This window comes from Poecilia reticulata, chromosome 18 (genome assembly GCF_904066995.2).
Source record: "Poecilia reticulata chromosome 18, P_reticulata-male-v2, whole genome shotgun sequence".
Taxonomy (NCBI): Eukaryota; Metazoa; Chordata; class Actinopteri; order Cyprinodontiformes; family Poeciliidae; genus Poecilia; species Poecilia reticulata.
Genome location: NC_088847.1, coordinates 1,589,119 through 1,617,008, shown reverse-complemented (window position 1 = coordinate 1,617,008; position 27,890 = coordinate 1,589,119). Strand labels below are relative to the sequence as shown.

At 39.7% G+C, this 27,890-nt stretch overlaps 1 protein-coding gene and 2 long non-coding RNA genes across 7 annotated transcripts in view; 1 reads left to right on the top strand and 2 right to left on the bottom strand.

The window, feature by feature from the left end:
- rap1gds1 (RAP1, GTP-GDP dissociation stimulator 1) overlaps positions 1-27,890 on the bottom strand; it is a 97,885-nt gene that overhangs the window by 46,665 nt on the left and 23,330 nt on the right. For all 3 annotated transcript variants that reach the window (XM_008434827.3, XM_008434825.3, XM_008434826.3), the window contains exons 3-4: positions 27,051-27,167; positions 19,285-19,410 (exon numbers count right to left, since the gene is read on the bottom strand). In XM_008434827.3, coding sequence (XP_008433049.2) covers positions 19,285-19,410; positions 27,051-27,167 — 243 coding nt within the window. The remainder of the gene's footprint in view (positions 1-19,284; positions 19,411-27,050; positions 27,168-27,890) is intronic.
- Positions 1-27,890, top strand: part of LOC103480074 (uncharacterized) — a 71,078-nt gene that overhangs the window by 34,021 nt on the left and 9,167 nt on the right. For both annotated transcript variants that reach the window (XR_014084695.1, XR_014084694.1), the window contains exon 2: positions 27,174-27,255. This is a non-coding gene — a long non-coding RNA (uncharacterized LOC103480074). The remainder of the gene's footprint in view (positions 1-27,173; positions 27,256-27,890) is intronic.
- Positions 620-19,278, bottom strand: LOC145548692 (uncharacterized). Of its 2 annotated transcripts, XR_014084693.1 has the most exons (4): positions 10,238-19,278; positions 10,028-10,117; positions 9,865-9,917; positions 620-919 (listed from the first exon to the last, which is right to left on the bottom strand). It is a non-coding gene; the product is annotated as an uncharacterized LOC145548692 (long non-coding RNA). The 2 variants fall into 2 exon arrangements; XR_014084692.1 differs by having other exon boundaries at positions 10,028-19,278.

Sequence of the window (27,890 nt, the reverse complement as noted above, 5' to 3'; positions counted from 1 at the left end):
GGGAATATATGGCAAGAACAGACATGGTTTTCAGATATGGGTAAGATAATACTGTTGAAGTGCCATAGGTTTGATGAGAAAACATCTAATGCTAAGAAGAAATATATTTGACAGACCATAACAGTAATGAAGAACTTTAAATAGATTTTATTTTATATATTTATTTAATTAATATTGTTAATGTTACCCTGCAACATGAAACATATTTTTTTGTTTCCTCAAATAGTTAGGTTTAAACTGGTATTATTGTACATCTTCTATCTGGCTATTTTGTGCAAGATTTAGCAACTAATATATCAGAAAGACTGCACAAAAAGTGGCGTGTTTGACCCTGTACCCTGATGCGAGTGCAGCTCGTGAGCGACAGCTATCGACAGCTAGCAGGGCAGCGCATTGTCACTCATGGAAGTCAAAGACTGTCGATTGCGGAATCCCATAAGCTGGGGGGGCAGGGGGGTGGAGGTGCGGGAGAGCAGGTGGTGTTAACGACTCTACTTAACATACGAATAGCCAGCATATAAAGGCGCTTTCAGCATACCAATGTAATAAAATATATTCATATGATTTTGCTTATATGCAACATGTTCATATATGAGGAACATAAATGAGGCACAGACGGTTTTTGTTCATTTCATTTTATTTTTTCACTGTTTCCACACAAAATAAGTCATAAATGCGTGTCCACTTCTGGACCATCTAGCATTTTTTTTTTTTTTGTCCAAAAATGTCCAACATTGAGCTGCGTTCAGGGCAGGCCCGGCGTCTCTCCAGTAGTGTACCTGAGGTCACTGAACTCCTGGCTGGGGGAACTTGGGGTCTCCACCTCACCACAGTTCATCCTGACATCCCCTCATAGGTGCCATCCTCCCAGAATGCCACCTCCCCTGCTGCCAGTAATCTCCGTTTTCCCCTCGATCAGCTGTTAACACAGAACAGACAATCATTATGAGCTACAGGCATCTTTATTGTCATTATGAAACTACAGTGAAATTGTTTGGCAATTTCCAGCTTAGAATGCAGACACAAAACATTCAAAACTTTAAAAAACATCTTTTTAAAACATTCTTACAGAAAATAATTCATTAATGAATATGTACACAGAACGTAGCATATGATATGTAGCTTGTGCCAAAGCAGGTTATGAAATGGGCAGATAACATGCCATACCCCTGGTGATTTTGCTGATTGATGTTCAAGTTTTTATTATTTCCAAGGGGACCAATAGGCATTATTAAACTGAATGATTAAATAATGTGCGATGCAAAAAGTACGACAACCTTTTTTCTCCCTGAGCTACCGCCTAATGGCCAATTCAGAGCAAATAGCGGCTGCGCAAGGCAGTTCACTATCCTGAGAAAAGGAAATGTAAAAAGGCAGAAATTATTCCACCGCCTATGGCGGTACATTAACCTGAGAGGAATGTGCAGACTTTTATTTTGAAACTTTTAGTAAGCTTCATTTTAACTACCATACCAATTTAATGTGTAACAGTAGTTTGTTTAAACCAGTCACATAAAACCCAAAGAGCAATTACCTGATGTGAAAAATGTCAAGGCTTTTATTTTGAAATTTTCAGTAAGCTTCATTTCAAATAGCCACACTAATCTAATGTGTACCTGTGGTTTGGTTAATCCAGCTTTATAATGCCCCATACAGCAAGTAAATCTAAATGCCAGCTCATCCCTAATATGTGCTATTTGAGAGTTCCGCCATATTGTAGTTCTGACCTTCAGTCATTGTAGTTCTAAAGAGCAGCTGTGAGTGTGTGTGTGAGTGAGACACAAAGAGAGAAACAAAATTCTGTTTGTAGCAGTTAGTTTTTCTGAACAAAGCAGTCCGAACATCTCCTTCCTGTTCAGGATCTGTAAGAGTGATCTAAAAACAGTTCGAAGCATATAGTCAAGGGGGGTGAAATGCTAATGTTAATGTTAGTTCACTGTCCTGAGCGGAAAAAAAGGTTAAAAAAAAAAGCTAAATATTATTGCACCGCCTACGGCGGTGCACTGACGTGAGAGGAATATGCAGGTTTTTATTTTGAAAGTTTCAGTAAGCTTCATTTTAATGACCACACTAATTCAATGTGTAACAGTGGTTTTGTTAAACCAGTCATGTAAGGCCCAAAAGACCAATTGCTTGATGTAAAAATGGTCAAGGCTTTTATTTTGAAATGTTCAGTAAGCGTCATTTTAAATGGCCACACTAATCCAGTCTGTAATAGTGATTTGGTAACACCAGTTTTTTAATCACCAATGATAAAAATGATCAAGGCTTTTATTTTGAAAATTTTATTGAGCTTCATTGTAAATGGCCACACTAGTCCAATGTTTAACAGTGGTTGTGTTAAACCACTTATATACTAGCCCTCTGCTTTTACTGAATGTTTGCCATAGTTACAGAGATGGCCATGTGTTTGTAGTGTGAATGAGCAGCTGGGGCCTGTGTTCTGTTACTATGGTAATTAGGGCACAGTGTGCCAGCTGTGAGAGAGACACACAGGGGGAGACATAATTCTATCTGTTTGTGTTATGTCTTGTTATTGCATGAAAAGGACAGCAGGGGGAGCTCTGACTATGTATGGGAGATGTGAGAAGAAGAAGAAGGAATTAAAGAGAGAACTGAAGCTGAGCTAAGTCGGATGCCTGCTTATTCCACTATTTCTACATAGCACACCACAACATTGGCGACGAGGATGTCTATTTCTGTGCCTTTACCTACTCCATTCATGCCATGCCCAGGGGAACCAGCGATACAGTTTCCAATATGGCTAAAAATGTTCGACAACTACATGTTGGTGATAGCTGCATCGGGGGATAGCTGGCCTGATACCAGAAAGCGTGCGGTTCTTCTTCATGCCCTGGGTACAGAGGGCCAAAGGCTTTTCTACACCCTGCCGAATACCGGAGACACGTTTGCTACTGCTATTGCTGCCCTTAAAGAACATTTTGTGCCGAAGGTGAACGTCATTGCTGAACGTCACAAGTTTCGACAACGAGCACAGAGACCGGATGAGACGGTAAACCAATTCTTAGCTTCTCTAAGGGAGTTAGCTGCTACATGTGATTTTGGGAACATGGAGGACCAAATGCTACGTGATCAACTGATTGAGCGTGTTGCTAATACTCGCATAAGAGACAGATTATTGCTTGAATCGGACTTAACACTTGCTAAAGCTACTACATTGGCGTTGCAAATTGAAAGTGGATTAAGAGATGCCAACGTCCTTTCTGATGCTACCGCTGCCAGCGCTTCTGCTCCAGTGAGGGCCATACAAAAGCAACCAAAGCCAAGCCGCCGCTGGGACACGAAGAAGAAGCCGCCGGATCCTGCTCCTGCCACGACTCAAGCTGCTGCTAACCGCCGTTCCTGCTTCCGCTGTGGATCTTTCAACCACCTTGCTAACAAACCTTCATGCCCTGCTGCTAAAATGACATGCAACAAGTGTGGTAAAGTGGGACATTTTTCACGAGTATGCCGTTCGACTCAAAAGGAGGTACGTGAAGTCGTCATTAATGAGCCCACAGTTCTTTACATGAACAATGCAGTGCAAGACAAGATCCTCTGCACAGTTCAAGTGACTGTTAATGGACGATGCAAAGATGTTGAGCTGATTGTGGATACAGGCTCATCGGTATCCATTATACCAGAGAACATTTACCACTCCTACTTTTCCGAATGTGTGCTAACTGAACCTATATTTGCTCTTGTTACCTATGAAAAAGAGAAAATTTCTGTAAAAGGGTGCTTAAAAGGTACTATTTCTCATGATAGTCATTCTACTGCAGGTACTCTTGTTGTTGTTGAGTCAGGTGCTGCTCTTCTTGGCTTAGATTTGTTTCAGGCTTTACAAATGAAACTTGACGGACGAAAAGTTGTTACTACTAGTACTTCTCCTACCCCTACGGTTGAACCAGTTGTGCCAGAGACTGTCTCAGATCATTCTCCAGACATGTCAGTTCAGGAAGTTGGCTACGCTAAAAACTTCATACACAAAGTACATATACTGCCAAATGCGGTTCCAGTGCAACAAAAACTCAGGAGACTTCCATTTTCAGTAAGACAAGCTGTTTCAGAGGAGCTCAAAGATCTCCAGGATAAGGGCATCATTGAACGTATTGATGCTTCTCCTTGGGTTTCTCCCATTGTCGTGACACAAAGAAGAGATGGGGGAAAGCCACGCATGTGTGTTGATTTAAGGGAGCCAAATAAAGTAATTGTTGCCGATTGCCATCCATTACCACACATGGATGACCTTTTCTCAAATCTACGAGGGGCTACTGTTTTTTCCACGATTGATTTAGCCTCTGCCTACTACCAAATGCCTCTGCATCCTGAAAGTCGTGATATTACAGCATTTATCACCCATGACGGACTTTTTCGTTTCTGCAGAGTTCCTTTTGGCTTAGCTTCTGCCCCATCAGCGTTTCAGAAAATGATGTCAATCATCCTTGCAGGTTTGCCAGGTGTACAAGCATACCTGGATGACATCATCTGCTATGGCTCTACACAAAACGAACATGATGAAAATTTACGGAGAGTGCTTCAAGCCTTGACTGATGCCGGACTCAAACTGAACATGCACAAATGTAAATTCAGTCAACCATCACTAAACTACCTGGGTCACACCATTTCAAAAGAAGGTCTTCAACCAGATCAGGATAGAGTCACTGCTGTGATTCATGCTCCAGCTCCACACGACACATCTTCTCTAAGATCTTTCCTTGGACTTGCATCATGGTACAGTAAGTTCATTCCAGATTTTGCGACTGTTATTTAGCCATTACGTGCAGTGCTCAGAGACTCCACAGATTTCAGCTTCAAGTGGACAACAGAAGCACAGTCTAGTTTCACTTCACTTAAAGGCCTGATAGTCAATAGTCCTGCCTTAGCTCTGTATGACCCTGAGTTACCAACCTATGTTACTACTGATGCTTCAGATTATGGACTGGGTGCGGTGTTAACTCAAATGCATTCAGATCAAAGTGAGAGAGTTGTCGCTTTTGCATTAAGAACTCTTTCTTCTGCTGAGCGCAAGTACTCCACGGTCGAACGTGAAGCTCTTGCCTGCGTTTGGGCTTTGGAAAGGTGGAGAACCTACCTCTGGGGTCGTCACTTTGTTCTTCGTACAGATCACCAAGCACTTACGACGTTACTCACCTCTAAAGGTTCTGGCCGTGCTGGACTAAGGATTGCCAGATGGTCAGCTCGACTGCTCTGTTTTACATACGATGTAACTTACCGCCCAGGACATCAAAACGTCACTGCTGACTGCCTTTCTCGACTACCACTAACTGCTGAAAATGAGGCAACAGAGGACCCTGACATGATTGCTGCTGTTTTTAAAGAGTCACTGTGTGCCATTTCTCTTCCAGAGTTCACTTCTGCCAGTGAAACCTGCCCAGAACTGTCACTACTGCGCAACCAGATTGACAAAGGTTGGCCCAAATGCAAAAAAAGTCTTCCAGAGAACCTTTCTCCATACTTTCAGATTCGACATGAGTTGTCAGTTCATGGTTCACTGATATTGAGATTGACAGATCGACTAGTTGTTCCTGCTTCACTGCGTGCCAGAATTGTTGACTTGGCACATGAAGGACATCAAGGCATTGTCCGTACCAAGCAGAGACTGCGTGAACTTTTCTGGTGGCCACAACTGGACAAATTTGTGCATTCTGTCATTGCTTCCTGTGTTAACTGCCAGTTCAGTGATAAGGTAGCCATAACTGCTCCTGCTCCACTCACTGCAGTTGAATTTCCTAGTAAATCATGGGAAAAAGTTGCAATAGACATTACAGGTCCATTTGAAAATGCTACATGGGACTGCCGTTATGCTATTGTACTTACAGATTACTACAGCAAATGGCCTGAGGTTGCATTCAGTTCTACTGTCACTACAGATGTTATCATTCGCTTTTTAGCCACTGTGTTCAGTAGGGAAGGTAATCCGATGTATCTTGTCTCAGATAATGGTTGTCAGTTTACTTCTCATGCATTTAGTACTTTTCTGAGAGAGAGAGAGATACAGCACTTAAGGTCAAGTGTATACTACCCTAAAGCAAATGGTGCTGTGGAAAGATTCAACAGGGTACTTAAGGAGTGCATACAAACATCTGAAAGAAGTCACAGCTCATGGAAGGAAGCTGTAACAGAATTTCTGCACAACTACCGAGCTACTCCTCATGCAACCACCGGAGTAACCCCATTTGAGCTACTAAGAAACAGAAAGATGCGCACCAAGTTAAACATACTCCCAGTAGAAATGAAAAGCAAAACACATGCCCAAATACAACAGAGGGTGAAACAAAAGCAAAATAAAATGAAGGAATACACAGACAAGAAAATGAGAGCTAAAGTACCAACAGTCAAAGTGGGTGACACTGTTCGTGTTCGCAGACCTGAGCACGTTTCCAAAGGATCTTCAAGATTTACAGAACCACGGACCGTCATAAAGAAAGTTGGACAAAACACTTTCCTACTAAGCGACGGACGCAAGTGGAATGCTTCAAAACTTGCGCACTTCCCAAAACAAACCTTAGCTGGTTCAGAACAAAACAGTGATACTGTGTTTGATACCTTTGCACTGCCAGGAAACACTAATGAACCTGCTGCTGTACTTAGAAGAAGTCAGAGATCTAGAAATGCACCAAGATGGTTGATAGGTTTTGTAAGATAAAGTGAAAATTAATGAAAATCATTCCTGTTCAGAATGGTATTAGTGTTCTGTAAGACCAGTAAAGATTACTACTGTTCTGCTAAAGTAAAATACAGTAAAAATAAATAGGTTTAAATGTTCATACTGTAATGCTTATGGTTAACAGTGAAACTGGTAATTTTATTCTAATGCTGATATTCATTTAATGTACTGTTGCTACTTGAGGTAATATTGTTCGTAAACTTTTCATATTACTGTTGGCTTACTGAAATAGTAATTTTACAAACTTAGTTTCCTGCTGCCAGTTATACAGTGCAAATGTTACATGTAAGTAATTGCTTCAGGAAAAGGGAAAATGTTATGTCTTGTTATTGCATGAAAAGGACAGCAGGGGGAGCTCTGACTATGTATGGGAGATGTGAGAAGAAGAAGGAATTAAAGAGAGAACTGAAGCTGAGCTAAGTCGGATGCCTGCTTATTCCACTATTTCTACATAGCACACCACAACAGTTTGAGCCAGCCAGTTTCACTAAAAAAAGCAGTCCGAACAACTCCTTTCCATTCATGAACCGTAAGGCCGATCCAAAAACCGTTTGAATTAGGTGTAGAACAATAGGTGCCTGCCATGCAATGTATGGAGGCAGTGATTGACTTGCATTGCTATGGCATGCCCCTAATAAACAGACATTCTACTGGGTGTAGAACAGGCATGTCAAACTCAGTTTGGCTTTGGGGCCGGATCCAGACTTTCTGTTCTCAGGTGGGCCGGATCAGTAAAAGAATGTCAACTCCAAATATTTAGCTTTTTTTTTTCAGTACTATGCTTTATCCTTCAGCCTACATTTGTGGCCTTGTGCTGGCTCCTGAAACTTGGCATCTTTTTGCCTTCACAAGTGTGAAATCCTGAGTAGCAGCACATTTAACAATGTCATTCAAGTGTTTTTGTTAACCTTGAGCGCTGCTTTGTTTTAGTATTATTCATTACCGAAAACACCTGTTCACAAAGATAAGTAGTCCCAAACATGGATAGAACCTTTGCAGCCATGGCTGTTAATTTGGGGTAACCTGGCACGAGATATTGATAAAACGTATCCAATCCCACTGACCTAAATTTATCCTTCATAGCGGAATCGCACTGCAAGTCAATAAGCTCGAGTTGAATGTCAGCTGGCATATCAGAAGACTTCACTGTAAATGGCAAGCGAAAAAAACCAAATTTGTTCTGAAGTTCACCGAATACCTGAAACCTCTGCTCAAACTCTCGCAGCAAATCTGTTAAGTTATCTTTATATTTATCCAAATCATTATTGGGACGGTCCGGTGCCTTCGGACGCACAGTTGTGAGACAAGAGAAATGCACGGTGTCACCGTTGGATAGCTGCGTCTCCCACAGTGACAGTTTAATCTTGAACGCACTTATTCTGTCGTAATATTGAGTGACAACTCTGTTACGGCCCTGCAATTTAGTGTTAAGTGTATTCAAGTGTTGTGTAATATCAACCATGAATGCAAGATCCTGCACCCATTCCTTGCATTTAAGTTCCTTTACTGGGCATCCCTTCTTCTCCATGAACTGTCCAATTTCCCCTCGTAGCTCAAAGAAGCGCTTAAGTACTGCACCTCCGCTTAACCACTGCACGTCAATGTGGTATAGTAGGCCAGCATGAATGACATTATCACTGAGAAATGTGTCAAACTGATGGTGATTTAGCACACGCACTCTGATGAAATTGACGGTTTTCACAACCACACTCATAACATGGTCCATTTGCAGTATTTTACAACATAACGTCTCCTGATGTAAAATACAATGAAATATCCAAAACTCTTGTCCTCCATTTGCAGTCTGTACTTTGTCACGGAATTTTGTGGCAACGCCTGCCTTTCTCCCGACCATTGATGGCGCACCGTCGGTAGCCAGGCTCACGGCATGGGACCAGTCCGCTCCCACCTTGTCCAGCGCTCCAATGAGAGCGCTGAAAATGTCATCTGCTGTTGTGGTGTCATTCATGGGCACCAATTCTAGCAGCTCCTCAGTGATGGTCAAAGTTTCATCAACACCTCTAATGAATATGGCCAGTTGAGCAATATCTGTGACATCGGTACTCTCATCTATTGCAATTGAAAATGCGATAAATGACTTGATTTTCTCTTTCAGTTGGCTGCTCAAGTCACTTGTGAGTTCTGTTACCCGATCTGCGACAGTGTTCCTTGTTAGACTAATATTGGCAAAAGCAGGTCGTTTTTCAGGGCACACGACTTCTGCAGCCTTCAGCAGCCTTCAGCATGCACGTTTTTCAAACTCCCCATCAGAAAATGGCTTGGATGCCTGCACCAGCTCGTTGGCAATAATGTAGCTGGTTCTTACAGCCTCATCAGAAATATCGCGGCTGCGTGTAAAAGTAGACTGCTGAAGAAATTCAGACCAGCGACCAATTTGTTTATCTCGTCTTTCCTTATTTGTCCTTTCAAGTGGTCATACTTTTCTTTATGATGAGTCTCAAGTGGCGCCGAATATTAAACTCTTTGAACACTGCAACTTGCTGATTACATACCAAGCACACTGGTTTTGCGTTCACTTCCGTGAATAAATACTTCTCAGTCCATTTTTCCTGGAAAACTCTGCATTCCGTGTCCACTTTTTGACAGTGCCATTTTGGGAAGGATGTGTTGACCGATAACTTGTTTTGTAGTGGTGAATGGTGAAGTAAGATTGCCGGTTTATTTTTACTTGGACTCATCACGTTGCGAATGTTTACGTCCTGTGACTAACTCGTATCAGTGCCGCATGCTGGACGTGAGCGCTTTTACACATTTACTGCCCTCTAGCGACCGGAGGGAGCATTTGGTTTGTATTTATTTTTTAAAAAATCACAATTTTTGATAGAAATGAGCTAGAGACTCGCTTATTTTTTTGACATACACAGACATTTATGCCGGACCGGATTAAATCATCCAACGGGCCGGGTCCGGCCCGCGGGCCGTATGTTTGACATGCCTGGTGTAGAACAATAGGTGCCTGCCATGCAAGCAAGTCAATCACTGCTCTCCCTATGCATTGCTATGGCATGCTCCTAATAAATAATCACCCATCTGAAACACGGTGCAATTCAATGAAGTTTTGAGGCAGATAATTTGCCTTGATGAATTTTAATAAATCACGGTACTTGAATCATTCAAGGAATCATGACATCCCTAAATTCAGCAAATCTTACCTGCTTCTTTCTTGACCAACGTCTGGATGACTGGCAGCAGGTGCAGGACACTGCTGGAAAACATTTTTGAACACTATAAATAAATACCATAATAACGTTATGTAAACATAAACAATATTGAAGCATAAAATATCACCAACATTCTAAAATATTAGACACTTACACACAGTTGCATCTCTGTCCTCATCTTGGATATCAGAGGTGCCTGAAGAGTTCTGATCAACACCCATGTGACCCCCATAATGCGAAGTGCCTGCGAAAAATTTTAAATTAAAAATATATATAAGTAAATAAATTCAAATGATTCTCTTTCACTCAGTGCATAAGACAACCAGCTATTGAGCAATCGGGAATAAACACAGTGAATGCATACCAGCTTCATCACGTCCGCCATGATGTCAATCTCTTCTGCTTAACACATTCTGCCTTACTGTACTACATTATAACAAAATAAATAAAATAACACCCGGAAGATCAGTTTTGCTTACAAATATGTGAATATTCACCACTAAGTGTGAAATCATAACACTGAATTTCACTTCGTCCTCGTGGACTCCGGAAGAGCGCCTCAGCAGTGTGGTCTGAGGCCTGGCTGTTGAGGCTTAGCCATTTTTCACGTCTGAAAAAAATAAAAGAAGATTTTTTTTATTTTTAAGACTTCAGAACATCAGATGTAATAAAAAAAATGCAATAAGAAATCTCACCTTACGCTTGTTTTGGTATGAAAACGACAGACCGCTTTGTGTAAGAAACAAACATGAAGCTTGTGCTGTCCGTAGCGAGTCACTATTTATAAAAAGCATTCTTACCATGAGTTTGGCCTTGTTGGAGCGGTGTGGTGTTATCTTTTGTTTTCTGCTGGGACATCGCTTTAAAATCAATACGATACTGAAAAAGTAACTCCGTAAAATAGTATTTTTTCGACAGTTTCACACAAAGCACGGACATTTTGGCTCAGGTTGGCTTTAGCATAACGGTTCTCAACGTGGGCGGTACCGCACCCGGGGGGGCATTCAAAAAAAGGCAGAGGGAGCTGGCGGAAATTTTTACAAAAGGAGGGCGCTGGGATTCCTTTGGGGGGCGTTTGGTCGAAGGTAAACTTTACACCTTATATGCACAATACCAGATTAGACTTTGAGCAACTTGCTAAAACTGTATTGTGTAACATTAAATCATGCTTGGCTGCAACTGTATCGATGGTAGCTCCCCTTCTATTCAGTGTCTGTTAGCTTTTGGCGCAGCTCTGTTCTCCTGCTCCTGGAAGCTTCACCGCATCAGTTCAGCGTTACACCGGCTGATGACGTTGCTGTGATTCACTTTGTCTGATATTTTTGTACATATGTTTTGGTTGTTCTGTGATCATGTCAAAGCAGCAACTTATATTAAAAAGTGTTTTATTTCCGTTTGAAGGATGCACGCGTGCAGACAACAGAAAATTGGTCTTATAAACATGTAATTACTAAAATCACGATCCCCTCACTTTGTATCCGTCTGAAAAATGAACCCCTTTAAATAAAGAAATCACTCCACGGGTGATGCCACAATAGAGTGTGTTCATTTTATAGCATTAACACCCGTGCTGCAAGTGGTCCAGTATGAAATGGGTGTGATAGAACAACGGTACTACCAAAGCACTTTTAAATTTTAATGATCAGAAAACAGAAATTGTTTCCGTTGTTTTAAAAGGTTTATGTCAGTCTGCCATTTCCCCATCGATACGCTTCCCGACCGCCCTGAACCTTAGGGGGTTAAAAAAAAGAAGCGCACATTGAAACAGGAGAAGCGGGGCATAAAACAGAGCGACGAACTAATGTGAATTACGACATAAAAACAGAGAATCCGATGATGAACAGTGAAAAATCTACACAAGATGTGAAACACATGACGATTAGGCAGCGTAGCAGGTGATGAGTGAAGATTATTGATGGACAATTCAGTCCAAATGCAACAATGGACCAGAAAACGATAAAATAAATCTAGCAACAGGTAAGAAATTAAAGTGGACATAGCAATAAACTAAGAGAGAATATTACTAATCAGAAGAAAATAAATGGAAATGAATGAAGAACAAAATGCAAGAATAAACTAAGAAACTAAACTAAATCCAGAGGAATAAACTGGTATGGGAAGACCTTTCGAGCAATACTTAATACAGAGGACTGTATGGCAAGAATAAACAGACACTATTTCCACATAAAAGGTACAATAATATTGTTGAAGTGCCATGGGTTCGTTCAGACCATATCTAGTACTGAAAATAAATATCTTTCAGACCCTAACAGTAAATAACATATCACTTATTTATGTTTTTAATCAGATTTGATATATTTATTTCTTAAATATTATTTTTCATGTCGGTGTTAATGTCAAGAGGCTGATGACTCCATGACACTTTCAATTTGACTCATTTGGATTTGATTAAGAACCAGATTTGTTTTTTGTAATTTCTGTCCAGTAAAACTATTAGTCTATAGACAGGTCTATATAAAGATATAATCCATGTTTCTGTCTCATATTTGTATGGCATTAAAATGACCTGGAACTTTTGTTTTTTCCAATGACAGCACTGGTTTGAACAATAAATGCCATGTGGGTGAAATTTTATGGATGATACTCTGATGTCCCATTCTTCTGAAGGCAGGACCACCAGAAACCGACAAACACTGAAGAGAAGAAGAGTTATGATTAATGTAGTTACAATTCTATCCATGTTTTAATGTTGCAGAGCACTGTCATTTTGCAAATAGTTCAAAGTTTAAACTGGCATTGTTGTACATCTTTTATCTGGTCCATTTTGTGTAATATTTAACAAATAGAAAATGGCACAGAACAAGAATATTTTTTCCACTCTGATTGGCTGCTGTTAGGCCTAACAATTTTAAGTTGAATGTCCAATGAAATTTTCGCAGACACCTGTGAAAATAATTTCCATTCACATTGCTTTTTTGTTCTCTGGTAAAATATTTTTGATGATAAATACAGAAACAAGCATAAAAATCAAAACATCTACAATAGTGATGGTTATATTAATAATAAAATAATAGTCAGTGCAAAGTAGCCTACAAATTCTTTGGTGGGGGGCGGTGAGGGACCTGGATAAAGGCTAGGGGGGTGCTGGCCCGAAAAAGGTTGAGAAACGCTGTTCTAAATGAAAGAGCAGATAATGAGGAATGTGTCTAAAACAAAAAGAAAATATTTCCCACTCCAATGAAAACTAATCAGCGGCAGAAAGAGACTACATAGCAACGTATCCTGAGAGCTGCAGGCTATTATGGGCTCATAATAGCCCATAATTATGGGCCTGCAGCCCATAATAGCTGCAGGCTATTATGGGCTCATAATAGCCTGCAGCTCTCAGGATTGTTGCTATGGTAATTAACAATCTGCACCTGGGCTGGCTCTCTCTGTCAGACAGTATGATGGAGACAGTTTCTATACTTGTGAGACACCCAGCGTCGGTCTAAAGGACCCTGACAAAAAACCATAAGCCCTAGCAAAAATTTTGAATACATTCTATGGGAGCAGGCAGGTGTATCTATGTCATGACCGACTTTGGGCGAATAAAATAGCTTTGGAGACAGAAATCTACTGTGCTTTATGTCTGTGTGTGTGTGTGCATGCGTGTGTGTCAGACAGACTCTTTGAAAAAAAAAATCCTATCCTTATGAGACACCCAGCCTCGTTTCTCACAATGTATGTCGCCATTTTAACTCAGAATCCCACTAAAAGTAATAGCTCCAATGCGGATCAAGCCGCTGTGTGCCCACAGCGGTTCGGACTGCATTAACGGTAACGGAAGAAGAAACTATAACTAGAAAATTCCTGCAGAAATTTTAAGGGGCATGCAAAAGGCTTTTATTTTTAAATTTTCAAAAGGCTTCATTATTGTTACACATTGGATTAATGGCCACATGAATCCAACGTGTAACAGTCCAGCTATATAATGCCCAAAACAGCAAGTAGTTGTAAATGGCAGCTCAGCTCTAATGTGTGCTACTTGAGAGTTCTGCCATGTTGTAGTTCTGCTATAGTAATTAATCCTCAGCCAACTGCTGTGTGTGTGCTGCGCAAGGCAATGCACTAGGGGGCAGTGAAGTGCTACTCTTTGTGCTAATATCCTGAGAAAAAAAAGGTAAAAAAAGCTACATATTATTGCACCGTGTATGGCGGTGCACTGACGTGAGAGGAATATGCAGGCTTTTATTTTGAAATTTTCAGTAAGATTCTATTTAATGACCACGCTAATTCAATGTGCAACTGTGGTTTGTTTAAACCAGTCCCATAAAGCCCAAAAGAGCAATTACCTGATGTGAAAAATGTCAAGGCTTTTATTTTGAAAATTTCAGTAAGCTTCATTTTAAATAGACACACTAATCCAGTGTGTAACAGTGGATTGGTTAATCCAGCTATATAATGCCCAAAACAGCAAGTAGCTCTAAATGCCAGCTCAGCCCTCCTCTATAATAACTGAGTATTTCACCATGTTGTAGTTCTGACCTTCTTCTCAAGGCCTCTGTATTAAAGTGTTCCGCTGTGTTGTAGTTCTGACCTTCTACTCAGGCCTCTGTATTAAAATGTTCCGCCATGTTGTAGTTCTGACTTTCTTCTCTGCCCTCTGTATTAAAGTGTTCTGACCTTCTGTTCAGGCCTCTGTATTAAAGTGTTCCGTCATGTTTTGAACTACAGGGACGCTCTAGTCCAAACCACCAGCTCTGCTTTCTATCTATTCTGTTGTTATAGCGATTAAGCCTCTGCAAACTGCTGTGTGTGTGAGAGACTTTAACTTTATGAGACACCCGGTCAGTTTTAATGAAAAAAGCAGTCTGAACGACCCCTTCCCGTTCAGGATCAGTAAGGCCGATCCGAAAACCGTTTGAAGCGTATGAGAAGGCTATTTGTCCTCTCCGATAGTCCCGTGATTCATATCTGTAGGTCATTCACAGTAATTGCAGTGATTAGAGAAATATGTTGTGCGCTGAGCTCAGAAATTTTTCAGAATTGTATGTAAAACACTGGGATGAAGCGTCAGTTAGTCCTGTCCCTTCACTTTGCTCTGAAGCAGCTTGACGGAAAACCGTAAGCCCTAGACAAATTTTGAAAACATTTTTTCCAGAGCAGGCATTCGGTGCGATTTCATGACCAACTTTCATAACAATAGTACAAGTTTTGCGGCCATGAGAGCGATTTCAAAATTATTTTGGGGTCAAAATTCCACCCTGTTTCTCACTCTAAACAAATGTCAGTTACACTCTGCGTTTCGGCAGTTGGAAATTTCGCTCGTTTCTCGCTTTTTATGTCGCCGTCGTAAGTCCGATCCCCAATAAAAATAATAGCTCCCTTCTCTGCATCGAACCGCACGTTTTGATACAACTTTTCTGGGTGGGCATGCAGCGGTACGAACCGCATTAACGGTGATGTTAGAATAATAAATCATAAAGACATTCTATTAGGTGTAGAACAATAGGTGCCTGCCATGCAATGCATGGAGGTGGCATGCCCCTAACTAGAAAATTCCTGCAGAAATTTTAAAGGGGCATGCCAAAGTGTGCCCGACGGCTTTGATCCAGCGTTATGATGCTAAAAATTTGCATTAATGCTAAAGAAAGCTGCAATGATGTCAACCTGTGGAGAGGCAGAAGCATGTTGACTAAGCTGTACTTGTGCCATTCATTATGTTAAAATTAATGCATGAGCTAAAATTAGCCAATATGCTAATGTTAGCCAAAATGCTGGCAGTAGCAAGTGGAGCAACACGACCATGTTGTTTTAATATTACTTGCTCCATTCAGTATACTAAATATGTCTAATTAATGAGAAAATTAGCTAATAGCTAACTTCATGTAAAAGGCTACTCAAGGGCAGTGAAATGCTAACATTTGTGCTAATGTTAATAAACTGCCTTGCTATGCAAGGCAGTTCACTATCCTGAGAAGAAAATAACATAAAAAAGGCTTATATTATTGCACCGCCTATGGCGATGCACTAACGTGAGAGGAATATGCAGACTTTTATTTTGAAACTTTCAGTAAGCTTCATTACTGTTACACATTGGATTAATGGCCACATTAATGCAATGTGTAACAGTCCAGCTATGTAATGCCCAAAACAGCAAGTAGTTCTAAACGCCAGCTCAGCCCTAATGTGTGCTATTTGAGAGTTCTGCCATGTTGTAATTCTGCTATAGTAATTAATTCTCAGCCAACTGCTGTGTGTGAACTGAGCAAGGCAATGCACTAGGCGGTAGTGAAGTGCTACCCATTGTGCTAATGTACTGAGGAAAAAAAAGGTTAAAAAAGCCACATATTATTGCACCGCCTACGGCAGTGCACTGACGTGAGAGGAATATGCAGGCTTTTATTTTGAAAGTTTCAGTAAGCTTCATATTAATGACCACGCTAATTCAATGTGCAACTGTGGTTTGTTTAAACCAGTCCCATAAAGCCCAAAAGAGCAATTAACTGATCTGAAAAATGTCAAGGCTTTTATTTTGAAATTTTCAGTAAGCTTCATTTTAAATAGCCAATGTGTAACAGTGGTTTGGTTAATCCACCAATAAAATGCCCAAAACAGCAAGTAGCTCTAAATGCCAGCTCAGCCCTCCTCTTTAATAACTGATTGATCCGCCATGTTGTAGTTCTGACCTTCTGCTCTTCCCTCTGTATTGGAGTTCCGCCATGTTTAGAACTACGGAGACCTTGTAGTCCAAACCGGCAGCTCTGCTTTCTATGTATTCTGTTGCCATAGCGATTAAGCTTCTGCCAACTGCTGCGTGTGTGTGAGACACTTCATGTAACTTTGAGACACCCAGTCAGTTTTAATGAAAAAAGCAGTCTGAACGACCCCTTCCCGTTCAGGATCCGTAAGACCGATGCAAAAACCGTTTGAAGCATATGAGAGGGCTATTTGTCGTCTCCGATAGTCCAGTGATTCATATCTGTAGGTCATTCACAGTAATTGCAGTGATGAGAGAAATATGGTGTGCGCTGAGCTCAGAAATTCTTTAGAATCGTATGTAAAACACTGGAGGAGCGTCAGTTAGTCATGTCCCATCACTTTACTCTGAAGCACCTTGACAGAAAACCGTAAGCCCTAGAGAAATTTCAAAAACATATTACCGGAGCAGGCATTCGGTGCGATTTCATGACCAACTTTCATACCAATAGAGCGATTTTTGTAGGCATGAGAGCGATTTCAAAATTGTTTTGGGGTCAAAATTCCACTCATTTTGTCACTCTAAAAAGCGGCAGTTGGTGACAGTTACACTCTGCGTTTCGGCAGTTGGAAATTTTGCTCGTTTTTCGCTTTTTACGTCGCCGTCGTAACTCCGATCCCCAATAAAAATAATAGCTCCAATGCCGGGGTTGAGCCGCACATTTTGATACCACTTTTGTGGGTGGGCACGCAGCGGTACAAGCCGCATTAACGGTAACGGAAGAAAAATAAATAACTACAAAAAATTCCTGCAGAAATTTTAAAGGGGCATGCCAAAGTGTGCCCGTCGGCTTTGACCCAGCATTATGATGCTAAAAATTAGCATTAATGCTAAAGAAAGCTGCAATGTAGTCAATAACCTGTGGAGAGGCAGAAGTATGTTGACTAAGATGTACTTGTACCATTCATTGTTAAAATTAATGTATGAGCTAAAATTAGCCAATATGCTAATGTTAGCCTAAATGCTGGCAGGAGCATGTGGAGCAACAGGACCATGTTATTTTAATTTTACTTGCTCTATTCAGTATACTAAACATGTCTAATTAATGTGAAAATTAACTAATAGCTAACTTTTGATAAACGACTAGTGCTAATGCACTGCAAGGCAGTGCACTAGTCAAGGGCTGTGAAATGCTAATATTTGTGCTAATGTTAAACAAGGAAAAGAAATGGACAAAAAAATCATAATGTGCCCGAAGCACATAACATACAGAGATTGAACCGCCTCATCCGTAGAGCTGGCTCTGTGGTCGGTGTGAGCCTGGAGTCTGTGGAGACAGTGGTGGAACAGAGGACACTGTCTAAACTAAGTTTAGTCCTGGAGAACACAAGGCATCCCCTGCATACCGTTTTCTCCAATCAGAGGAGCTCCCGCAGTGACAGGTTTCTCTCACTGGGATGTTCAACTGAGAGGTTTAAAAACTCCATTGTCCCACGGGCCATTAGGTTTTACAATGCTGCGATTTCTGGGAGGGTTAAGGGAGGGAGGGAGACGGAGTAATTAGCATTTTTAATGTATTCATTGTATTCAAGTTCCTTTACTAGAAAACTTTTAATGCGTGTATATTGTGTACGATTTGTCTTAATGCTTGTGTGGCTGTGACTAAATGTGTGAGCAACAGACAATCTTAATTTCCCTATGGGAATAATAAAGTTTTTACCTTACCTTACCTTACTTGCACTGAATATTCAGTGAGAATGCATTATTGCACTCTCACTTAAGTTCCTGTTTCTTTTTATTATTATTCCGACTTCCGTACATTTTTCTGCATTTAACATGCTCACTTTAACCAATTATACTAATTCATATATTAAAACATTCTGCTTCTTCTGCCGAGTTATGCTACATCTTTTGCTAAATTGTACTATTGTGCTTTTTGAAATATTGGCGCTTTTGTGAAAATTTCAGCCCCATTAGAATTGAAATTCTTCAAAATTCCACAAAATTGTAAAATCTTCTAATTTGTCACATCTTACCAATTCTGCCTACTTCCATGTAGATACGCCATTCAACTTTTAAACGAGACACAAGGCTTTAAACTATCTATGTCACAGAGGTTTCCCCAAAAACGTTTAATTTTATCCGCTCTGAGGAAATTTTGACTTGTCCAGAAGAGAATTGATGGTATGATTGATGGTTGCAAACAACCTGGAGAAAGGATTCATCAACGGTGCTTCCTCCATCTCATCAGCTTTGCTTTATATCCTAATAATCTTGCACCTACCTCCACCTGAACAAATGCCAGGTCCCAGCAGATTGCAGACCAGTTCTTCAATAAACTCTGCATCACATCTGACAGTTGTAAGAGAACACTGCTGGTAGAACGTGGATTAAATGATGAAGTTCCTCAGAATGAACATCACTGGAGGGCTGCAAGCAGCCATTTTACATGCAATCATATTATTGTCAGATCAGCTGAATCTCTTTTAGGTTTGCACATCACAGAACAGTGGAGCTTAAGCTTCTACATGTGACTGTGCACATTAATCAATCTTGATGTAGACGTAATCTTTGAATTTCTTTGTAGAAATATTTTTTACTGTGTAAAAAAAAAAAATCAGGTAATACAATAACAAATGGAGTCAAAAATATCAACCCAGATCCAGTATGCTCTTTCTTGCCCAATTTATGTAGCTATTTGGCAGATGATTAAAAGAAACATAATCCTCTGAATCAGCATTTCCAAAGCAAATCTAACTCCTACTTACGGCTGTCATAGCAGATGTTGCCAAGCGCTCGACCGGTTTGCAGTAAAACCTCCTGGTCAGTGGAGTTCAACAGCTGAACTAGAGGAGGGATGAGGCCGGCTTCCACACAGGGACTCCTCATGAACTCTGCAGAAAAGGGATCAGAATCCAATTACTAAACAGAATCAGAATTCTGATTCTGAGTTTATGTGATGGAACAGCACACATGGAAGGAGAAAGCAAGAGACAACACACAATGCATCCATTAACCTCGGAATAGCCACGGAAAAATGTACTGGACCAGGTTAACTCTCCTGTACAGGTATGTGTAATAGTGACATTTCAAACTGAAAACACAAGTTGATCAGGTCAGTTCATTTCAATTCAGTTTATTTCATATAGACCTGTAAAGAATTAAATACAAATAGTAATTAATGTTTTTTTTTTTTTTACATCAGATTAAAGAAAAAAATTATCACAAGTAAGATGCAAAAAAATTAATTGCATAAACAACCCACCAATTCTTATAAATTAAAATCTGAAAAGTGTGGTGTGCATTTGTATATCCTACCTTAGATTACCTGCAGCTCTTCTGAGCTATGACTCTACCGTGCTCTTTGTATCCATTAATGTGAAAAGTAGCTCAAACTCAGACTGGATGGGGAGAGTCTCCATGTCTCTGAAAAATCCATTTCCAAGACTTGCTGCAGATTTGGATTTGGAGGTCTGGACTTTGACTGGGCCATTTTAATCATATAAATATGCCTTGATCTAAATCACAGCTTCTCATTCCTTGCTATCAGAGCCCCCTCTAATCATGAGTGAACATTTACTGCAGTAAAGAGTCCATTCAGCTGCTCAAACGTATTAGGGCTGCAATTAACAATTATTTTATTAATCAATTATTCTACTGATAGATCAAATAAAGAAATCTGCAGATTTTTCAAAATACAGTACAGTAGATATAGTAAAAATGCAAATAAGGAAATAATTCAATTCCTTTATAAAGTGAGAAAACAAACATTTTATTGTATAAAATGTAGTAACAGTATAGGGTGAGTGAACGATACATTATTTGTGGCAAAGGAAGCACTTGCAGCTAAAACAACAAGTGAAAAGCTCAGTTCTGTCTGCTGGGCTGAACATCAATAGAGTGTAGGGCTGATCAGGGAATTTTCTATTTACTATCAAATTAATTATTTTAAATAAAAGGTGTTTAGTAGGAGATTTTTTTAAATAGAATTTGAACCAGGTGAAGCTAAAACTGCCATTTGAGTTCTGGGTAGAACATACTTGCACACAACGTATGTGGATTTAAGGTTTTGCCTACCTTAAATGCAAATTGCTTATACTTTCTGGACATGTTTGACTTAATTACTTTACATTTCTTCTTTCAGCAAATTGCCTTTTTAGATTCTGTAGTCACCAGCTAACAATTAATAAATTGTTCCAGCCTTGAACAGAAACGAAAACTTCCACAACAAAAATCACACATGTGATACAAGATGCAGCTGGTGGAATTTCTACCTATAATCTACCTAAATAACCAACTGAAGGAATACACAGAGCTGTCTATAACACGACAGCCACTCCACTGATTGCCCACATTTTCAGAAGCAATGACAATGCTTGATTTCTGAAGTTTACCTCATTGCAGATCGCGCACACTCAAACTGGAAACAGCCTGACCTGTATGAATATTTACATCGAGTCCCTGTGAGGGATTATGTTTCTTTGGAGAAATCTATGTCAAGGTAGGAGTTTAAAACCTACTGCGTTAGCTCTGGTTGCACAGCTCTATATGAGCCTCACAGTTATCAGATTAAAGTGCAAACGTTTGGTACCTCTGTAAAGGTAAGACATCAAAGAATGGTTTTCTGTGTCAGTGTCCTTTTCTAGTCTTGGGTCTAAATGGCCGTTTTGGTCTAATTTTGAATTTACCCTTATATTTTCACCTTAAAAACTATTTACCTTACCTTGTTTGGTATCATTATTTTCAGAACATCCTAAACTTTGTGATTTTACAGTGTTTGTTTCCTTTTGACAAAATTTATTATCACATTGGAGCAAAAAACACACACAGAAACAAAATCCGAGTAGAAAAAATATTGATATTTTTACTATAAAACTCACAAAAAATATTGAACAAACCATTTTTACAGTCTAACATGAACATTTTTTAGGTAAATTTTAAGAATTTTTGTACAAACTTAGTAAAAAACAAATTAGTAGTCATATTTTCACCATATTGTGGGTAATTTCCCAGGCATTCTTTTACAACTATTTACAAAATATGTCAATATTTCCATCACAAATTTTCTCCAACATCACAATGTCTCAACTAGAACAGGTTAAAACCTACTGCGTTAGCTCTGGTTGCACAGCTCTATATGAGCCTCACAGTTATCAGATTAAAGTGCAAACGTTTGGTACCTCTGTAAAGGTAAGACATCAAAGAATGGTTTTCTGTGTCAGCACTATTGTATCTTTTACCCTGCCTGAATTATTAGTGATAGAATATAATAAATGTAGCTTTTTTTCACCTGGCCAAAAGTTTTTTTATAAATAAATATTGCAAAACATCACCAAGATATTATTTTTAACATAAAAAAGTAGTTAAGACTTTTAAATCTACATGTTGTGTAAACATTTACCGAATTTGGACTCAATCAGTTGAAATTTAGATTTTTAAGAATTTGTTTTACTGAGAAATTTCCCAGGCGGAGAGGTAATTTTGGCACGTTAATAAATATCTGTGACATATGTGTTTTCACATCATAACTGGGAATCTGTTCAAATTAAATGGGTGATTACAATTGAATGGCACTTTCTACATATAACAAACTTTGGTCATGACATTTACCCCATATATACGAAAAATGTACCGTTGTGCATTGTGTAATATACATAATAATGAACTGACAGCTCTTTCTATGACGACATTGTGACAAAATCACGCACAAATCAAAGACTAAATTGGAGAGAGATGTTTCCCTGCCCTCTCAAAACTGAACATTCCTCGCTCTAAAGCAATAAAATGATATAAATTCTACTATAAAGTAAATGATCACAATAAAAAATGCCACTTTTGTCAGTTCCCAAAGCCTGGGTTTTCTACACAAAGCCAGGTTGGAGAAATACCTCTACCGCTCTATTTTGCTTTTAGCTTCCAGACACACACGAAACAGGAAAAGGAGAGGGGCGGGGGGTAGACAGCTTGGCTCGAGTGATCTATGAAGCAGCAAAAGCAGGAAAGCATCGGAGGGGGTTTCAGATGAATTTCGACCCTGAGGTGAGGTTACAAAGCCAATATTGTCAAGTATTCAAAGGTTAGAGTCTTCTGTGTCAAGTCATACCGAACATTTTCGGTCAACTAACCGAAAATTCGCTTTTTACATGCATGTTTGATGACAGGGTATTTAAATGGACAAGCCCCTTTAAATCCATCAGCTGATTTTAATTAGCCGCAAACCCATAACATTTTGGGCAAAACTTGTATTCGGGATAGTTTTGGAATGATAAAAGCCTTCTTTAGCGGACAATAAAAAAGAAAAAAAAAGTCACGATGAGCACACCATTGTTCCATTGAAAGAAAACGCACCCCAAATCATGATGGCACCTCCGCCACTGTGCCGTGTAGAAAACATCTCAGGTGGGATCTCCTTGTCATGCCAGTAACGTTGGAAGCCATCAGGACCATCAAGGCTAATTTTTTTTCTCATCAGAGAAGACAACTTTCTTCCACCTTTCAATGTCCCAATTTTGGTGCACCCTTGCAAAGTCCAAACGGGCAATTTTGTGGCGTTGAAGAAGACGTGGCCTTTGAAGACATTTTTTGTTTCTGAAGATCGTCTCTCGCAAATGCCGTCTGATGGTCATTGGGCTGCAGACAGCATCAGTAATGGCCTTAATTTGGGTAGAGGATCGTCCCGTGTCTTGACAGATAGCCAATTGGATCCTGTGGCTAAGAGCTGGTGAAATTTTTTTGGGTCTACCATTTGACTTTTTTGTTCCATATCCCTAAGGATCATTTAAAAAATGCAAAATGACTGTCTTACTGTCCAACCTCAGCAGCGATGGCACGTTGTGAGAGGCCTTGCTTATGCAGCTCAACAATCCTACCACGTTCAAAGTCAGTGAGCTTTTTGCTTATGCCATCAGGAGGTCTTGACAGTGTAAAGACTTGACAGAAAATGACATGTAATCCAGATTTTTGCACAGCTTTTGGCTTTTAAAGACTATGGTCTTACACTTTTGATCAGCTGAAAAAATCATGTTTGAGTGTAAATGCAGTTTTCAGAAAATTCCCTGCTCAAAAGTTCTTGTCTCTTGCACTGATTTTTTCCTTTAACATTGTGAAGCTCTACTTAGAACCTTCTTAAGATCCAATAGTGCAAAATGCAAATTATGGCAATTTTTCGACTGGTCTTAAGATTTTGATCAAGAGTGTGTGTGTGTATATATATATATATATATATATATATATATATATATATATATATATATATATATTAGAGATGTGCCAATCGATCGGCCACCGATCATAATCGGCCGATTTCCGTGAAAAAGTGTATGATCGGTGATCGCCGATCACGGTCTCTTGTTGCCGATCACACAAACCTATCACCTGCATCTCATTTCGCAGCCTGCCTGTGCAGCTGGTCTCCTCTTTCCTTCACACTGCACAAACGCGTAGCAACAAATCTTAAGCGATGTCGTGTGGTACTATAACGCACTGAGTGAATGGGGAAGTTTGCGTGTTGCGGCGGAAAATGACCTCGGGATGAAGCACGTCAAGATGCATCAACAGGACGAATCTAATATGACATAAAAACAATGTCATACTTGACGGAGTTTGGCTACATCAAGGCTCACTGCAGTAAAAAAAGACATCAGATAGCAGGTAAAGCAGGTAAAGCAGCGCACAGCTAAAACACTCACCCAGATTAGCATGACGGTCAGAAAGCTAAACAAATAACCTGGAAAATTATTTAAGTCTTCGGGCTGCGATGCAAGACGCTGGCTCTGTTCTTGCTCTTGAACCGCTGCTACGCGCTACAGGTAATAATATTTCACAGACGGAGCGCCGCTTCTGCTCCACCTGGTAGTGAACTCTCACACAGAGTCTCTGTTTAAAGCTGCAGCATCTAACTTAAAAAAAAATTATTTTACATACGTATTAAAACTTTTGCTGTCCTAACATGAGACAGATAATCTTTGAAAAAATAATCTCCTCTGCCTCCTCACTGTTCTGCATAATTACTCCGCTCAATCAGAAACAGCCACTCAGAACTAGCAGTAATCAGCTAGCCGCCATGCTATCAGGAAGTTTTCATTCGGTACTCAGGATTGTTTATTGAACCTGTATTTGCCTGAATGTAACGTTTTATATTTGAAATTTTTGGCAATGTTTAGAGGTTTTATTTTGACTTTTTACATTATTTAGCCTCTTCAGAGCCTTCATATGTTTTCAGTCTGTTAAAGATAGTATCGATAGCAGTACAATTTGCAAAATGCCTGTTTTGTTTTTTTTCTTGGAAAAAGTTATTAAAAACAAGTTTTTGTCTAAATTAAGGTGAATTCATGGCTCCTTTTTTTCACATAATGTAACCAGTGCTTATGATTAAAAAAATAATAATTATGTGATCGGTATCGGCAGGAAAAACCTGATCAGCACATCTTTTATATTAACCCACAACTAGTCTAAAAACAATGAATTTGCACTTCTGTTTAATCCAAATTAAGTCAGCAGGTCCATCCCCCAAGGGCTTCAGGCGCCCCATACACGCTAATATTTTAAAACAGACCACAGTTACATAAATGTAACACTTGTTTATTGAGATTATCAATGCTGTTAAATTCGATTCAATTGTTAAGGCATACATCAATTAAAAGATTTCAAATTGTTTAACATTTAGATCCAAGATTTTAAGGAGCTGCCAAGTTTACTTTGTAAAACTTCAAAGAACAATATTCATAGTTAGATTGTTTTGTTACCATACCAACAATCTGATGCTGTGAGTTTAATCTTTGAATTTACACAAATTAGTAAACTGCGATTATTGTTTTTTGGCTGGCCAATTAAACTACTCCCTTCTCCTATATTTCACTAAATCACACAGAAGCTCTTAGAGGTGCTGATGTTTTTAGCAGCAAGAGGGGCCCCTAAGACAAAGTCTGCTCAAGGCCTCAAACAGCCTTGGACCGGCCCTGCATGATGAGGTAATCTGCTGCACTGTGCAGAGATTCGCAACAAACGGGAGATTTAATTCAATGCTGCTAATGTGGCTTCAGTAGCTCTTTCATCTCGTGTCTGTTGAGTTTTTAATCGTCACAGAAACTGTTTTGGTTGGTCGAGTTTCTGGACGAGTTTCTCAGATCTCCGTGTGGGCATTAACTCTAAGTAGACAACGCATTTGAAATGGTTTGATGCAAAGTGTAACTGGAAAAATAATACTAAAATATATATATATATATATATATATATATATATATATACATATATATATATATATATATATATATAAAATCAGCGTGATGCGTTACAGACCGAAGGGTGCGAAAGCTCCTCACCGGGCTCAACCTACATGATGAGGTTAGCGCTGGTCGTTATCCACAAACGCTCCGGCTACACACACATAAACCTTACAGGGAAGACAGACACAGAGCCACATGCTGGGTAGAGTGTTGAGATGTAAACGTTGCGTATAATTGTTCGTTCACAAAGATAAATCATTCTCACCACTTCACAACGCCCACCTCTGAATTCGCTACAAGTTATTTCTGCGGTTCACATAGAGCTGAGCAACCAGAGCTAACGCGGCGGGTTTTAAACTCTTACCTAGAGTTCTCCAAAGGATCATAATTCCTCACAGTAGGTTTATGTAAACATCCATACAGGTCAGCCTGTGTCCAATTTGAGTGAAAGGAGGCGGCGCGCGATCCCGCTGAGGTAAAGCAGCGGCATCGCGAGAGGCAAAGCGCAGAGGCGCCAGCTGTGTGATTAGTCCAAGCACTGTCGGGTTTAAATGCATAAACTATAAACCTATCATTTAGGAATAAATCTGCTCTGCTAGTGAAATGCTCAGAGCAACAGAGAAGCTTGCAGCCCGGCTTTAAAAAAAAAGAAAGAAGCAATTTAAAAATAATTTTTTTTCCAAGAAACGTAAACAAGCAACGCTTAGCCTGGCAGTGGGGCTAGTAAAGCATGGCGGGCTGCCAGGCTTATAATACACTGGGGGAAACCCTGTATATATATAATCCCAAATTTCTAACGTTCTTGCAATCATTTCCTAACATTTCCACATTTTGGCTACAACTCCCCCAGATAGTATTTAGTTAAGATATGTCTAGTCATTTTAAAAAAAATTTTAAATTGGATCAATAGCTGTTTTCTAACTGTTCTATTTATTTTTCCTTACTTAATACATATACATATATTATATTCTTGGATTTGATGTTCTTAAGACTCTATAGTTGTGGATTTAAATATTGTTTCACTAGCGATGTTTTCCTGTAACATATAATTACTCAGTAATATTTTTACATTTTCTGTCAATTTAACACCTCTTAATACAAAAACACGGTGGACAGCCACAGTGCCCTGATCACCCAGCTTAGAAAGTTTTCTGGTGGAAACCCTGCAATTCTGCATTTATGAGAGGTTTGAGTGAAAAAAGGCCAGTCAGGAAAGGCTCTGACCAAGCTAACACGTGGCTTCCCTTTATCCAAGCAGAGACCATTCTTAGCAGACAAACCTGGTCACTGACTTGGCAAGAGGAACTTACCGTTTTTGGCCATCTCTGCTATGATGTTGGCGACCTTTGGGGTGCAGGAAGACTGAGGGTTGAGCAGGGTGGGGAGCAAAGATAGGATCTCCTGCATCTTTCTGCTGGCCTCTGTGTCTGCAGGAGGAAATCAAAGAGAATTCAGTTCTGAAGACATGAAGCTAACTTCAGAGAGAGACACATCGTGATGATACTGTGAACAAACGTAAGTGTTTTATAGCTCCCTTTTTTTTACTTTTAATATTCCAATTTTTGAGTCACTTTTGAATCAAGATTTAATCTCGTTTTAGCCCGTACAAAAACTAAATGTAAATATTACACATATGTTTTTTAAAGAATTGTCTAGGCCTGTCACAATAACAAATTTTGCTGGACAATTAGCCGTCTCAAAAATTATTGCGATAAACAAAAAGTTTGTTTGAAGACCATTTTAAACTGATGTAATGGTAATGGCTAGAGGTGTGCCGATCGGTCGGCCACCGATCATTATCGGCCGATTTCCGTGAAAAAGTGTATGATTGGTGATCGCCGATCACTGACTCTTGCTGCCGATCACCTGCATCTCAATTTGCAGCCTGCCTGAACAGCTCTTGTCCTCTTTCCTTCACATTGCGCAAGCACACAGCAACAAATCCTAGGCGATATGGTGAGGAACTATAACGCTCTGAGTGAATGGGGAAGTTTGGGTGTACCGTCGAAGAAATACCTCGGAGGTGAAGCACGTCAAAATGCATCAACACGACCAATTTAATATGGCTTTAAAAAAAAAAAAAAACATTTGAGGGAGTTTGGCTACATCGATGGTCACTGCAGGAAAAAAAAGGGACATCCGGAGTGATC